At 60.9% G+C, this 12896-nt stretch overlaps 1 protein-coding gene across 1 annotated transcript; it reads right to left on the minus strand.

The window, feature by feature from the left end:
- Positions 1 to 1174: 1174 nt before the first annotated feature.
- Positions 1175 to 11627, minus strand: LOC126653211 (glucose-6-phosphate 1-dehydrogenase-like; the record flags this gene model as incomplete). The annotated part of the gene is made up of 5 exons (XM_050340734.1): positions 11510 to 11627; positions 10732 to 10766; positions 7236 to 7273; positions 3044 to 3152; positions 1175 to 1392 (listed from the first exon to the last, which is right to left on the minus strand). Coding segments are annotated over exons 1-5 (518 nt in total), but the record flags the coding sequence as incomplete, so codon positions are not given.
- Positions 11628 to 12896: the final 1269 nt, after the last annotated feature.

The following is a 12896-nucleotide window of genomic DNA, read 5'->3' on the forward strand; positions in this document are numbered from 1 at the left end:
GATGTCCCCAATGTCACTCACCCATCCCCCATGCAGGTGTGCCGCAGGTGCTGGGTCACCGGGGTGTCCCCAATGGTGTCCCCAATGATGTCCCCAGGGTGTCACTCACCCATCCCCCATGCAGGTGTGGCGCAGGTGCTGGGTCACCGGGGTGTCCCCAATGGTGTCCCCAATGATGTCCCCAGGGTGTCACTCACCCGTCCCCCATGCAGGTGTGGCGCAGGTGCCGGGTCACCGGGGTGTCCCCAGGTGACAGGGGTGTCCCCAGGTGACAGGGGTGTCCCCAATAGTGTCCCCAATGTCCCCAATGGTGTCCCCAGGTGACAGGGGTGTCCCCAATGGTGTCCCCAATGTCCCCAATGGTGTCCCCAGGTGACAGGGGTGTCCCCAGGTGACAGGGGTGTCCCCAATGGTGTCCCCAATGTCCCCAATGATGTCCCCAAGGTGTCACTCACCCGTCCCCCATGCAGGTGTGCCGCAGGTGCCGCGTCACCGGGGTGTCCCCAGGTGACAGGGGTGTCCCCAGGTGACAGGGCTGTGTCACTCACCCGTCCCCCATGCAGGTGTGCCGCAGGTGCCGGGTCACTGGGGTGTCCCCAATGGTGTCCCCAGGTGACAGGGGTGTCCCCAATGGTGTCACTCACCCGTCCCCCATGCAGGTGTGCCGCAGGTGCCGGGTCACCGGGGTGTCCCCAATGTCCCCAGTGGTGTCCCCAGGGTGTCACTCACCCGTCCCCCATGCAGGTGTGCCGCAGGTGCCGCGTCACCGGGGTGTCCCCAATGTCCCCAATGGTGTCCCCAATGTCCCCAATGGTGTCCCCAGGGTGTCACTCACCCGTCCCTCATGCAGGTGTGCCGCAGGTGCTGGGTCACCAGGGTGTCCTCAATGGTGTCCCCAATGATGTCCCCAATGTCCCCAATGATGTCCCCAGGGTGTCACTCACCCATCCCCCATGCAGGTGTGCCGCAGGTGCTGGGTCACCGGGGTGTCCCCAGGTGACAGGGGTGTCCCCAGGTGACAGGGGTGTCCCCAATGGTGTCCCCAATGGTGTCACTCACCCATCCCCCATGCAGGTGTGCCGCAGGTGCTGGGTCACCGGGGTGTCCCCAGGTGACAGGGGTGTCCCCAGGTGACAGGGGTGTCCCCAATGATGTCCCCAATGATGTCACTCACCCGTCCCCCATGCAGGTGTGCCGCAGGTGCCGGGTCACCGGGGTGTACACGCTGGGGGGCAGGGCCAGGTAGAAGAGCCGGTGGGCGCCGGAGCCGCCGGGCAGCGCCCGCAGGTGGGAGTCGAGCGCCCGGAACGAGCCCTCGTCGTTGTACTGGCCACGGACAAAGCTCTGCAGGGACAGGAACGACGCCAGCCGCGGCTCGTCCTCGGGGGTCACCTGCACAGGTACAACAGGACAGGTAAGGAGACAGGACAGGTGAGGGGACAGGACAGGAAGGAGCCCTCGTCGTTGTATTGACCCCTCACAAAGCTCTGCAGCGACAGGAACGACGCCAGCCAGGGCTCGTCCTCGGGGGTCACCTGCACAGGTACAACAGGACAGGTGAGGGGACAGGACAGGTGGGACAGGTGAGGGGACAGAACAGGTGGGACAGGACAGGTGAGAGGACAGGACAGGTGAGGGGACAGGACAGGTGAGGGGACAGGACAGGAAGGAGCCCCTGTCATTGTATTGACCCCTCACAAAGCTCTGCAGGGACAGGAACGACACCAGCTGGGGCTCGTCCTCGGGGGTCACCTGCACAGGTGAGACAGAGGGGACAGGTGAGGGGACAGAGGGGACAGGAACAACAGGACAGGTGAGGGGACAGGTGAGGGGACAGGACAGGAAGGGGCCCCTGTCATTGTATTGACCCCTCACAAAGCTCTGCAGCGACAGGAACGACGCCAGCCGGGGCTCGTTCTCCAGGGTCACCTGCACAGGTGAGAGGGGACAGGTGAGGGGACAGGACAGGTGAGGGGACAGGACAGGTGAGGGGACAGGACAGGAAGAAGCCCCTGTCATTGTATTGACCCCTCACGAAGCTCTGCAGGGACAGAAACGACGCCAGCCGGGGCTCGTCCTCAGGGGTCACCTGCACAGGTGGGACAGAGGGGACAGAGAGGACAGTGGCACAGGACAGGTGAGAGGGGACAGAGAGGACAGTGGCACAGGACAGGTGAGAGGGGACAGATAAGGGGGACCACAAGGCCGAGAACACGCCCAGGTGGGGCTTGTCCTGGGGGGTCACCTGGGACAGGTGAGAAGGGACAGGTGAGAGGGGACAGGTGAGGGGGACAGGTGAGAGGGACAGGTGAGAGGGACAGGTGAGGGGGACAGGTGAGAGGGGACAGGTGAGGGGGACAGGTGAGAGGGACAGGTGAGGGGGACAGGTGAGAGGGGACAGGTGAGGGGGACAGGTGAGAAGGGACAGGTGAGGGGGACAGATGGGACAGGACAGGTGAGAGGGGACAGGTGGGATAGGACAGGTGAGAGGGGGCACCTGGGGACAGGAGGATTCTGGGGCCAGATGGGCCCGGGTTAAGGCCCAGGTTTAGGCCCAGATCCAGCCCAGGTTCAGCTCAGATCCAGCCCAGGTTTAGCCCAGGTTTAGCTCAGGTTTAACCCAGGTTTAGCCCTGGTTTAACCCAGGTTTAGCTCAGGTTTAACCCAGGTTCAGCTCAGGTTTAACCCAGGTTTAACCCAGGTTCATTCCAGGTGTCCCACCTTGAGGTAGGGCAGGGTCTGCTCCTGGATCAGCTCCACCGTCACAGGTTTAGCCCAGGTTAGACTCAGGGTTAGCTCAGGTTTAACCCAGGCTCAGGCCTAGATTTAGCCCAGGTTTAGCTCAGGTTTAACCCAGGTTTAGCCCAGGTTCATCCCAGGTGTCCCACCTTGAGGTAGGGCAGGGTCTGTTCCCGGATCAGTTCCACTGTCAGAGGGTTAGCCCAGGTTTAACCCAGGTTCAGCTCAGGTTTAACCCAGGTTTAGCTCAGGTTTAGCCCAGGTTTAACCCAGGTTCAGCCCAGGTTCATCCCAGGTGTCCCACCTTGAGGTAGGGCAGGGTCTGTTCCCGGATCAGCTCCACCGTCAGGGCCGAGCGGGCGAAGCCGACGACGCGCGTGGAGTCCGGGAGGAGCCCGTCCCGGAACAGCCACCTGGGGGGGGGACAGCTGGGTCACCTGGGGGTCACCTGGGTCACCTCTGTCACCCCTCTGTGTCACCTGGGGGTCACTGACACCCCCCTGTGTCACCCCTGTGTCACCCCACACCCCCAGGGACAGGCACAGTGGAGTCCAGGAGGAGCCCGTCCCGGAACAGCCACCTGGGGGGGGACAGCTCTGTCACCTGGGGGTCACCTGGGTCACCCCTCTGTGTCACCTGGGGGTCACTGATACCCCCCTGTGTCACCTGTGTCACTGACACCCCCCAGGGACAGGGACAGTGGCACTGGGGAGGAAGCCGTCCCGGAACAGCCACCTGGGGGGAGAGCTCTGTCACCTGGGGGTCACCTGAGTCACCTGTGACACCCCTCCTGGGGTCACCTGTGTCACTGATACCCCCCTGTGTCACTGATAACCCCCTGTGTCACCTGTGTCACCCCACACTCCCCAGGGACAGGGACAGTCGAGTCCAGCATGAGCCCGTCCCGGAACAGCCACCTGGGGGGACACCTGTGTCACCTGGGGGTCACCTGTGTCACCTGTGTCACTAATACCCCCCTGTGTCACCCCACACCCCCCAGGGACAGGCACAGTGGAGTCCGGGAGGAGCCCGTCCTGGAACAGCCAACTGGGGGGGGACAGCTGGGTCACCATCCTGTGTCACCTGGGGGTCACCTGGGGGTCACCTGGGGGTCACCTGTGACACCACCCACCCCCCAGGGACAGGGACAGTGGAGTCCGGGAGGAGCCCATCCCGGAACAGCCACCTGGGGGGACAGCTCTGTCACCTGGGGGTCACCTGGGGGTCACCTGAGTCACCTGAGTCACTGACACCTCCCTGGGGTCACCCCTGTGTCACCCCACACCCCCCAGGGACAGGGACAGTGGAGTCCGGGAGGAGCCCGTCCTGGAACAGCCACCTGGGGGGACAGCTCTGTCACCTGGGGGTCACCTGGGGGTCACCTGAGGGTCACCTGTGTCACTGATACCCCCCTGTGTCGTCACCCCACACCCTCCAGGGACAGGCACAGTCGAGTCCAGCAGGAGCCTGTCCCGGAACAGCCACCTGGGAGGGGACAGCTCTGTCACCTGGGGGTCACCTCTGTCACCCCTCTGTGTCACCTGGGAGGTCACCTGGGGGTCACCTGAGCCACCTGTGACACCCCCTGTGTCACCCCACACCCCCCAGGGACAGGCACAGTCGAGTCCAGCAGGAGCCCGTCCCGGAACAGCCACCTGGGAGGGGACATTGTCACCCCCCTGTGTCACCTGGGGGGTCACCCCTGTGTCACCTGTGTCACTGACACCTCCCTGGGGGACACCCCTGTCACCTGGGGGGTCACCTGTGTCACTGACACCTCCCTGGGGTCACCCCTGTGTCACCTGGGTCACCTGTGTCACTGACACCTCCCTGGGGTCACCCCTGTGTCACCTGGGGGGTCACCTGTGTCACCTGTGTCACTGACACCTCCCTGGGGGACACCCCTGTCACCTGGGGTCACCCCTGGGCTCACCCCTGTGTCACCTGTGTCCCCCAGGGCCACCCCTGGGGACACCCCTGAATCAAGGACATTCCTGGGGACACCCCTGTGTCACCTGGGGGGTCACCCCTGTGTCACCTGGGGGGTCACCCCTGTGTCACCTGTGCCACCAACCCCCCCCCAGGACACGGGGACACCCCCAGCATTGTCACCAACCCCCCCCCCAGGTGGGGACACCCTGGTGGCCCTGGGGACATCGGTGATCTGCACGGCCCTGGGCTGGGGGTGGCACTGGGGACCCCAGTGACATCAGGGACACTGGTGGCCCTGGGGACCTCAGAGTGGCCCTGGTGACATCAGGGACCCTGGTGGCCCTGGGGACAGGGTGACCTTGGGGACATTGATGGCCCAGTGATCTCAGTGACCCCAGAATGGCCCTGGTGACATCAGGGACCCTGGTGACCTCAGAGTAGCTCTGGTGACAAAGGTGACCTCGGTGACCCTGGGGACAGGGTGACCCTGGTGGCCTTGGGGACACTGGTGACCCTGGTGACATTGGTGACCCCAGAGTGGCCCTGGTGACATCAGGGACCCTGGTGGCCCTGGGGAAGGGGTGACACTGGTGGCCTTGGGGACACTGGTGACCCTGGTGACCTCAGAGTGGCCCTGGTGACATCAGTGACCTTGGTGAGCTCAGAGTAGCTCTGGTGGCAAAGTTGACCTCAGGGACCCTGGGGACAGGGTGACCCTGGTGGCCTTGGGGACACTGATAGCCCTGGTGACCCTGGGGACCTCAGAGTGGCCCTGGTGACATCAGGGACTCTGGTGGCCCTGGGGACAGGGTGACCCTGGTGGCCTTGGGGACATTGATGGCCCTGGTGACATTGGTGACCTCAGTGACCCCAGAGTGGCCCTGGTGACAGAGTTGACCTCAGTGGCCCTGGGGACAGGGTGACCTTGGTGGCCTTGGGGACACTGATGGCCCAGTGACCTCAGTGACCCCAGAGTGGCCCTGGTGACAAAGTTGACCTCAGTGGCCCTGGGGACAGGGTGACCTTGGTGGCCTTGGGGACACTGATGGCCCAGTGACCTCAGTGACCCCAGAGTGGCCCTGGTGACAAAGTTGACCTTGGTGGCCCTGGGGACAGGGTGACATTGGTGGCCTTGGGGACCCCCTGATGGCCCTGTGACCTCGGTGACGCCAGAGTGGCCCTGGTGACAAAAGTGACCCTGGGGACAGGAATGGCCCTGATGTCCCCAAACCCCCCCAGTGTCCCCAATGTCCCCAGTGTCCCCAAATGTCCCCAAATGTCCCCAATGTCCCCAAAGTCCTCAAATGCCCCCAATGCCCCCAACCCCCCCAATGTCCCCAAATGTCCCCAAATGCCCCCAATGTCCCCAAATGCCCCCAATGTCCCCAACCCCCCCAATATCCCCAAATGCCCCCAATGTCCTCAAATGCCCCCAAATGTCCCCAACCCCCCAGTGTCCCCAAATGTCCCCAAAGTCCCCAAATGCCCCTAATGTCCCCAAATGTCCCCAACCCCCAGTGTCCCCAAATGTCCCCAATGTCCCCAATGTCCCCAACCCCCAATGCCCCCAATGTCCCCAATGTCCCCAACCCCCAATGTCCCCAAATGTCCCCAACCCCCCAGTGTCCCCAAATGTCCCCCAATGTCCCCAATGTCCCCAACCCCCAATGCCCCTCAATGTCCCCAATGTCCCCAACCCCCAATGTCCCCAATGTCCCCAAATGTCCCCAAATGCCCCCAATGTCCCCAAATGTCCCCAACCCCCAGTGTCCCCAAATGTCCCCAATGTCCCCAATGTCCCCAACCCCCAATGCCCCTAATGTCCCCAATGTCCCCAACCCCCCAATGTCCCCAAATGTCCCCAACCCCCAGTGTCCCCAAATGTCCCCCAATGTCCCCAATGTCCCCAACCCCCAATGCCCCCAATGTCCCCAATGTCCCCAACCCCCCAATGTCCCCAATGTCCCCAAATGTCCCCAAATGCCCCCAATGTCCCCAAATGTCCCCAACCCCCAGTGTCCCCAATGTCCCCAATGTCCCCAACCCCCCAATGTCCCCTAATGTCCCCAAATGTCCCCAAATGCCCCCAATGTCCTCAAATGTCCCTAACCCCCAATGTCCCCTAACCCCCCAAATGTCCCCAATGTCCCCAAATGTCCCTAACCCCCAAATATCCCCAATGTCCTCAAAGTCCTCAAATGTCCCCAAAGTCCCCAAATGTCCCCAACCCCCCAATGTCCCTCAACCCCCAATGTCCCCAAATGTCCCCAACCCCCCAATGTCCCCAACTCCCAATGTCCCCAAATGTCCCCAACCCCCAATGTCCCCAACCCCCAATGTCCCCAATGTCCCCAATGTCCCCAACCCCCTAATGTCCCCAAATGTCCCCAACCCCCAGTGTCCCCAACCCCCAATGTCCCCAACCCCCAATGTCCCCAATATCCCCCAATGTCCCCAACCACCCCAGTGTCCCCCAATGTCTCCCCAATGTCCCCAACCCCCAATGTCCCCAAATGTCCCCAATGTCTCCCCAATGTCCCAACCCCCAGCTGTCCCCAGGTTGCCAGATGGTGGGGTAGATTTTCTTCCTGGCCAGGTCACCCTGTGGGGAGGGGCCATCAGAGGTGGGGAGGGGCCATCAGAGGTGGGGAGGGGCCATCAGAAGGTGGGGAGGGGCTAGAACGGGGAGGGGTCGTTACAGGTGGGGAGGGGCCATTGGAGGAGAGGTGAGGAGGGGCCATTACAGGTGGGGAGGGGCCATTACAGGTGGGGAGGGGCCATCAAAGGTGGGGAGGGGTCATGCAGGTGGGGAGGGGCCATTACAGGTGGGGAGAGGCCAGGGTGGGTGGGGAGGGCAGAGGCCGCCCTGCCCCTCCCCACCCCTGAACATGCTGAGTCAGGGTGGGGTGGGGCTGCCCTCCCCACCCCCGGGGTGTTTAATTAGGGGTGCTGGGTAACGAGGGGGAGGGGACGAGGAAGTTGGGGACACACCGGGGAGAGCGGGCAGGGCACCCCCAGTTCTTCCTTCCCTCCCCACCCTCAAAAGGCCTTGGGAGGCTGCCCTCCCCCACACCCCCATCGACCCCAAATGACCCCAAATACCCCAAATTACCCCCAACCCCCTTTCCCCCAAACTGCCCCTAATCCCCCAGCCCCTTTTTTGCCCCTCCCCACAAATTCTCCTCCCTGTCCCCAAATTACCCCAAAATACCCCAAATTACCCACAAATTACCCACAAATAACCCCCAAAATACCCCAAATGACCCCCAAAATACCTCAAATGACCCCCAAACTGCCACAGCCCCCCAAATCCCCTTTTAACCCCTTAATTTCCTCCTAAAATCCCATTAAAAGCCCTTTATGTCCCCCCAAATCCCCTTTTAACCCCTTAATTTCCTCCTAAAATCCCATTTAAAGCCCTTTACGCCCTCAAAAAATCCCCTTTTAACCCCCAAATATCCCTTTTTAACCCTTTATTTCCCCCCAAATCCCCTTTAACCCCTTAATTTCCTCCTAAAATCCCATTTTCCCCCCTTTATTCCCTAAAATCCCCTTTTAATCCCTTTATTTCCCCCAAAATCCCCTTTTAACCCCTTTATTTCCCCCAAAATCCCTTTTTAACCCCTTAATTTCCTCCTAAAATCCCAATTTCCCCCCTTTATTCCCTAAAATCCCTTTTTAACCCCTTCATTTCCCCCATTCCCTTTTTAACCCCTCAGTTCCCCCAAACACCCAAAATATCCCCCCTATGACCCCTTTTTCTCCCCCAAATCCCTCCCATCCCCCCCAAATCCCCTTTTAACCCCTTTATTTCCCCATCATCCCCAAATCCCCCAATCCTTTTTAACCCCTGATTTCCTTTAATTCTGCTTTTAATCTTTTAATTATCCCCCAAATCCTCCCATCTCCCCCAAATCCCCTTTTAATTCTGCTTTTAATCCTTTAATTATCCCCCAAATCCCTCCCATCCCCCCCACTTTCCCTTTTAATTCCGCTTTAATCCTTTAATTATCCTCAAATCCCTCCCATCCCCCAAATCCCTTTTAACCCTTTTATTTCTCCCCATCCTCCAAATCCCCCCAATCCCTTTTTAACCTCCTGATTTCCTTTAATTCTGCTTTTAATCCTTTTAATTATCCCCAAATCCCTCCCCTCCCCAAATCCCCTTTTAATTCTGCTTTAATCCTTTAATTATCCCCCAACCCCCTTTTAATTCTGCTTTTAATCCTTTTAATTATCCCCCAAATCCCTTTTAATTCTGCTTTTAATCCTTTTAATTATCCCCCAAATCCCTTTCTAACCCCCCAATTTCCCTTTTAATTCTGCTTTTAATCATTTTATTACCCCCAAATCCCCTCCCATCCCCCCAAATCCCCTCCAGTGCCCTCCAATTTCCCCCAATCCCCCAGACTCAGGGAGACCCCCAAGATGATGAATGGGGTGTTCCATCCCTCCCATCCCCCTAAAATCCCCTCCTAACCCCCCAAATCCCCCAATTTCCTTTTAATTCTGCTTTTAGTCCCTTTCTCAGCCCCCAAATCCCCCCAAACCGCCTCCAATCCCCCCAAACCTCCCCCAATCCCCCCACACTCACGGAGACCCCCAGGATGATGAACGGGGAGGGTGTCCCATCCCCCAAACCCTCCTAACCCCCCAAACCCCTCGAATCCCCCAAACCCCCTCAACCCTCTTCTAACCTCTTTTGACCCCCAATTTCTCTTTTTAATTCTGCTTTTAGTCCCTTTATTATCCCCCTTCAATCCCCTCCCATCCCCCGACTGCCCCGAGCCCCCCAAACCCCCCAAGCTCCCTCGGACTCACGGAGGCCCCCAGGATGACGAGCACGTGGGGTGGTGCCATCTCTCCAAATCCCCCAAACCCCTCCCATCCCCCCCAAACCCCCAGAAATTCCCCAAACCCCCTAAACTCCCCGGACTCACGGAGGCCCCCAGGATGACGTAGCACGTGGGGTGCCCTGCAGAGTCCCCCAAACCCCCCAGACTCACGGAGGCCCCCAGGATGACGAGCACATGGTGGTGCCCCTGCAGGAATCCCCCAAAGCCCCCCAAAGCCCCCCCAAACCCCCCGAAATCCCCCCAAACCTCCTCAATCCTCCCAAAGCCCCCGGACTCACGGAGGCCCCCAGGATGATGCGAGCACATGGTGGTGCCCCTGCAGGAATCCCCCAAGCCCCCAAAGCCCCCAAACCCCCCTGAAATCCCCCAAACCCCTCAATCCCCCAAAGCCTCTCTGACTCACGGAGGCCTTCAGGATGACGAGCACAGGGGTGTCCCACCGTTCTCATCCCCCAAATCCCCCCAAAGCCCCCCTGACTCATGGAGGCCCCCAGGATGACGAGCACATGGTGGTGCCCTGCAGGAATCTCCCAAACCCCCCCCCAAAGCCCCCGGACTCACGGAGGCCCCCAGGATGACGAGCACGTGGGGGTGTCCCACTGCCCATCCCCCCAAACTCCCACCTAAACTCCCCCAAACCCCCAATCCCCAAACCCCCCTCAACCTCCCCTAAACCCTCTCTTCTAACCTCTTTGACCCCCACACTTCCCTTTTAATTCTGCTTTTAGTCCCTTTACTAACCCCCAAATCCCCTCCCATCCCCCAGACTGCCCCGAGTCCCCCCAAACCCCCCAAACCCCCTCGAATCCCCCCCCCAAAGCCCCCAAACCCCCCAAAGCCCCCAGACTCACGGAGGCCCCCAGGATGATGAGCACGTGGGGTGCCATCTCTCCAAACCCCCTAAACCCTCCCATCCCCCAAACCCCCAGAAATCCCCCAAACCCTCCTAAAGCCCCCGCGACTCACGGAGGCCCCCAGGATGACGAGGACATGGGGGTGTCCCACTGTTCCCATCCCCCCAAACTCCACCCAAAGCCCCCAAACCCTCTAATCCCCCAAACCCCCAAATCCCCCCCAGACCTCACGGAGGCCCCCAGGACGACGCAGCACGTGAGGGTGTCCCACTGTTCCCATCCCCCCAAACCCCACCTAAACCCCCAAACCCCTCGAATCCCCCCAAACTCCCCCAAACCCCCGGACTCACGGAGGCCCCCAGGATGACGAGCACGTGGTGGTGCCCTGCAGGAATCCCCCAAACCTCCCAAAGCCCCCGGACTCACGGAGGCCCCCAGGATGACGCAGCACATGGTGGTGCCCCTGCAGGAATCTCCCCAACCCCCCAAAGCCCCCAGACTCACGGAGGCCCCCAGGATGACGAGACATGGGGATGCCCTGCAGGAATCCCCCAAAGCCCTCCCATCCCCCCAAACCCCTCCAAATCCCCCTAAACCCCCCCAGACTCACGGAGGCCCCCAGGATGACGAGCACGTGGGGTGTCCTACTGTTCCCATCCCCCAAACCCCACCTAAACCCCCCAAACCCCTCCAACTCCCCCCAACCCTCTCCCAAAGCCCCCCCGGACTCACGGAGGCCCCCAGGATGACGAGCACGTGGGGTGCCTCTGCAGAATCCTCCAACCCCCTTCCAAATCCCCCAAAGCCCCCAAAACCCTCACCCAAACACCCCCTAACCTCCCAAAGCCCCCAGACTCACGGAGGCCCCAGGATGACGAAGCACATGGTGGTGCCCCAGCAGGAATCCCCAAACCCCTCAAAGCCCCCTAAACCCTCTAACTCCCTCAAACTCCCCAAACCCCTGACTCACAGACGCCCCAGGATGACTGAGGACGTGGGGTGCCCTCTCAGGAACCCCAAACTCCTCTCCAAAGCCCCCCAGACTCACGGAGGCCCCCAGGATGACGAGGACATGGGGGTGCCCTGCAGAATCCCCCAAAGCCTCCCAAAGCCCCCGGACTCACAGACGCCCCAGGATGACGAGCACATGGTGGTGCTCCCTGCAGGAAGGCGCCGTCGCTGCTGAGCCCTGGCGCAGCATCCCGCACACCTGCGAGCGGCTCAGCTGCTCCTGGCCCGTCGCCATCGGCCCCTGCGGGGTTGGGCTCTGGTTTGGGGGTTTGGGCTCCGGTTTGGGGGTTTGGGCTCCAGTTTGGGGGTTTGGGTCCAGTTTGGGGGTTTAGGGTCCGGTTTGGGGGTCTGGGGTCCAGGTTTGGGGTTTGAGACTCTGGGGGTGGATTGGGGAGAGCAGGTTCAGGCACCCTGGGGCAGGTTTGGGGTGTTAAAGGGCAGGGCTGGGACTTCGGGGTGGATTTGGGGTTGGGGGCGGGATTTTGGGGTTGGGGGAGGGATTTGGGCACATGGGGGTGGAATTCAGCACTTGGGGGCGGGATTTTGGGTGTTCAGGGGCGGAATTGGGCACCTGGGAGTGGAATTTGGCACTTGGGGGCGGGATTTTGAGGTTAGGGAGGGATTTTGGGGTTGGGGGCGGATTTTGGGTTGGGGCGGATTTGGGGTTGGGGCGGATTTGGGGTTGGGGGTGGATTGGGGGTTGGAGGCGGATTTTGGGGTTATGGGAGGATTTTAGGTTGGGGGCGGGATTTGGGGTTATGGGAGGATTTTAGGTTGGGGGCGGATTTTGGGAGTTATGGGAGGGATTTTGGGGCTGGGGGCGGGACTGGACACTCGGGGGCTAGATCAGGGTGTTGGGAGCGGCTTTGGGCACTCAGGGGCAGGTTTGGGGTGTTAAAGGGCAGGGCTGGCACTTGGGGGCGGGATTTGGGGGTTGGGGGCGGATTTGGCACTTGGGGGCGGGATTTTGGGATTCAGGAGACAGGTTCGGGCACCCTGGGCAGGTTTGGGGTGTTAAAGGCAGGGCTGGCACTTGAGGGGCGGGATTTTGGAGTTAGGGGACAGGTTTGGGCACCCTGGGGCAGGTTTGGGGTGTTAAAGGGCAGGGCTGGCACTTGAGGGGCGGGATTTTGGGGTTAGGGAGGATTTTGGGGTTGGGGAAAGGATTTGGGGTTGGGGCTGGATATTAGGGGTTCAGGGGCGGGATTTGGGCACCTGGGAGTGGAATTTGGCACTTGGGGGAGGGATTTTCAGGTTGGGGAGGGATTTGGCACTTGGGGGCGGGATTTTGGGGTTGGGGGAGGGATTTTGGGGTGGGAAGGAGGATTTTGAGGGTTGGGGAGGGATTTTGGGGTTGAAGAGCGGGATTGGGCACCTGGGGTGGAATTTAGCACTTGGGGGCGGGATTTTCGGGTTGGGTGAGGGATATTGGGGTGGGAGAGCAGGATTTTGGGGTTGGGAGAGGATTTTGGGGTGGGAAGGAGGGACTTTGGGGTTGGGGGAG

Source organism: Myiozetetes cayanensis, unplaced genomic scaffold (assembly GCF_022539395.1).
Source record: "Myiozetetes cayanensis isolate MyiCay16 unplaced genomic scaffold, myiCay2020 scf972, whole genome shotgun sequence".
NCBI classification, from domain to species: Eukaryota; Metazoa; Chordata; class Aves; order Passeriformes; family Tyrannidae; genus Myiozetetes; species Myiozetetes cayanensis.